At 37.4% G+C, this 1,749-nt stretch overlaps 1 protein-coding gene across 1 annotated transcript; it reads left to right on the top strand.

Annotated features, from left to right (window-relative positions):
* Positions 1-623: 623 nt before the first annotated feature.
* LOC120067673 lies at positions 624-1,151 on the top strand. Its single transcript, XM_039019210.1, has one exon. It carries the CDS (start codon positions 624-626, stop codon positions 1,149-1,151), a length of 528 nt encoding a protein of 175 aa, XP_038875138.1.
* The last annotated feature ends 598 nt before the right edge of the window (positions 1,152-1,749 follow it).

Raw genomic sequence — 1,749 nt, forward strand, 5'->3', positions numbered from 1 at the left:
AACTAGATATTGAGACTCTGTATTCCAGAAACTGCTTTCTATTGCATATTTTTTCAATGTCATGAATCACCCTATGGAGGGCATTTCGACAGACAACCTACGACAGCGAAAGTTTTGCAATGTGGGTATTATTGGCCCACTCTATTTAAAGATGTATGAGAATACTCCATGAAATGCGATAATTTCCAATGCACTGGAGCATTTTAGAAAAAAATGCGATGCCAATGAACATCAATTTGGAGGTGAAGCTATTCGACGTCTGGGGAATAAATTTCATGGGACCATTTCCATCATCAAATGGTAATAAATACATTCTATTGGCTGTCGACTATATTTCCAAATGGATTGAAGTTGTTTCATGCGTTGCAAACGATGCGGCAACAGTCTCTAAGTTCTTACAGAAAAACATCTTTACTCGTTTTGGCACCCCACATGCCATAATAAGTGACGAAAGGACCCACTTTGTGAATTGCATTGTCAGTAAACTGTTGATCAGATATAATGTCCACCACAAGATCGCCACCGCGTATCATCCCAAACAAACAAACAAGCAGAGGTTTCTAACAGAGAAATAAAAGACAATCTTAGAGAAGGTGGTGAACCCATTGCGAAAGGATTGGACCATGAAACTAGATGATGCCTTGTGGGCATATCAGACGGTTTATAAGACACCCATAGGCATGTCACCATATGCATTGGTATTTGGAAAGGCTTTTCATCTACTGTTGGTACTAAAATATAAAGTGATGTGGGCGGTTAAGAAACTTAACTTCAATCTTAAGGCTGTAGGAGAAGAGAGAAAACTTCAACTACTAGAGCTGGACAAGTGGAAATTACAAGCGTATGAAAATTCCAAAATTTACAAAGAATGCACCAAGCGATGGCATGATAAACGTCTTTGCAAGAAAAATATCAAGGCAGGTCAAAGGGTATTGTTGTTTAACTCTAGGCTACATCTCTTTCCTGGAAAACTGAAGTTGCGTTGGTCCAGACCTTTCATAATCAAGGATGTATTCCTGCATGGAGCAGTGGAATTGACCAACGAAGATGGGACCAACGCATTTAAAGTGAATGTTCAAAGGGTAAAGCTGTACCTTGGAGGGGATCTCCAACGCGAGAAAACCTCCATTGACTTGGGTAAGCCAGAATAAAGAAGAAACACTCAGTCCCTGCGATGATAAGAGACATACATTCATCAGGAACGAAGTATATTCTTTTTATTTTTCTTTCAAGAATCTATTTTTCTTTCTGCATATTTACTATTTTTTATGATTGTCAACTTTTTTCTTCGTACCATCTTGCAAAAAGCTTAATCGATCGTGTGTTTTTAGCCCATCGCATCACTCTGTTGCACTCATTTATTGCGATCAAAATGATGCAAGCTAAAATTAAATTTGGGGGTTGTGTCCCTCTTTGCCACATCTTATTTCAATTTTTGTACTTCTCAGTTTCAATTTAATATTGCTGAATTCTACTATCGCATTCTCTCTCGTTTGGCTCAATTCTGAATTTTTAATTGCTTTATTTGGGCGCCGCATTCATCCTTTGCCCATTGTGACTTTAATGATGAAATATATGTCTCTTTTCTTATCGTATGAACTAGTGTCAGATTAATTTCAGGACATTCGATTCACAAAGCATTTCTAAAATTTAGTTGGTCTGCCAGCTTTACTTCAAATCTATTTTTACAAAATTTTCTGAATCCATCGCATGAATTATTTTGTTTTCAACAATGAAGACATTACTGCA

This window comes from Benincasa hispida, chromosome 12, assembly GCF_009727055.1.
Source record: "Benincasa hispida cultivar B227 chromosome 12, ASM972705v1, whole genome shotgun sequence".
NCBI lineage: Eukaryota > Viridiplantae > Streptophyta > Magnoliopsida > Cucurbitales > Cucurbitaceae > Benincasa > Benincasa hispida.

Bases quoted from the DNA above. Each gene is read 5' to 3' on its own strand.
- LOC120067673 (XM_039019210.1), top strand. From the start codon at position 624: ATGAAACTAGATGATGCCTTGTGGGCATATCAGACGGTTTATAAGACA.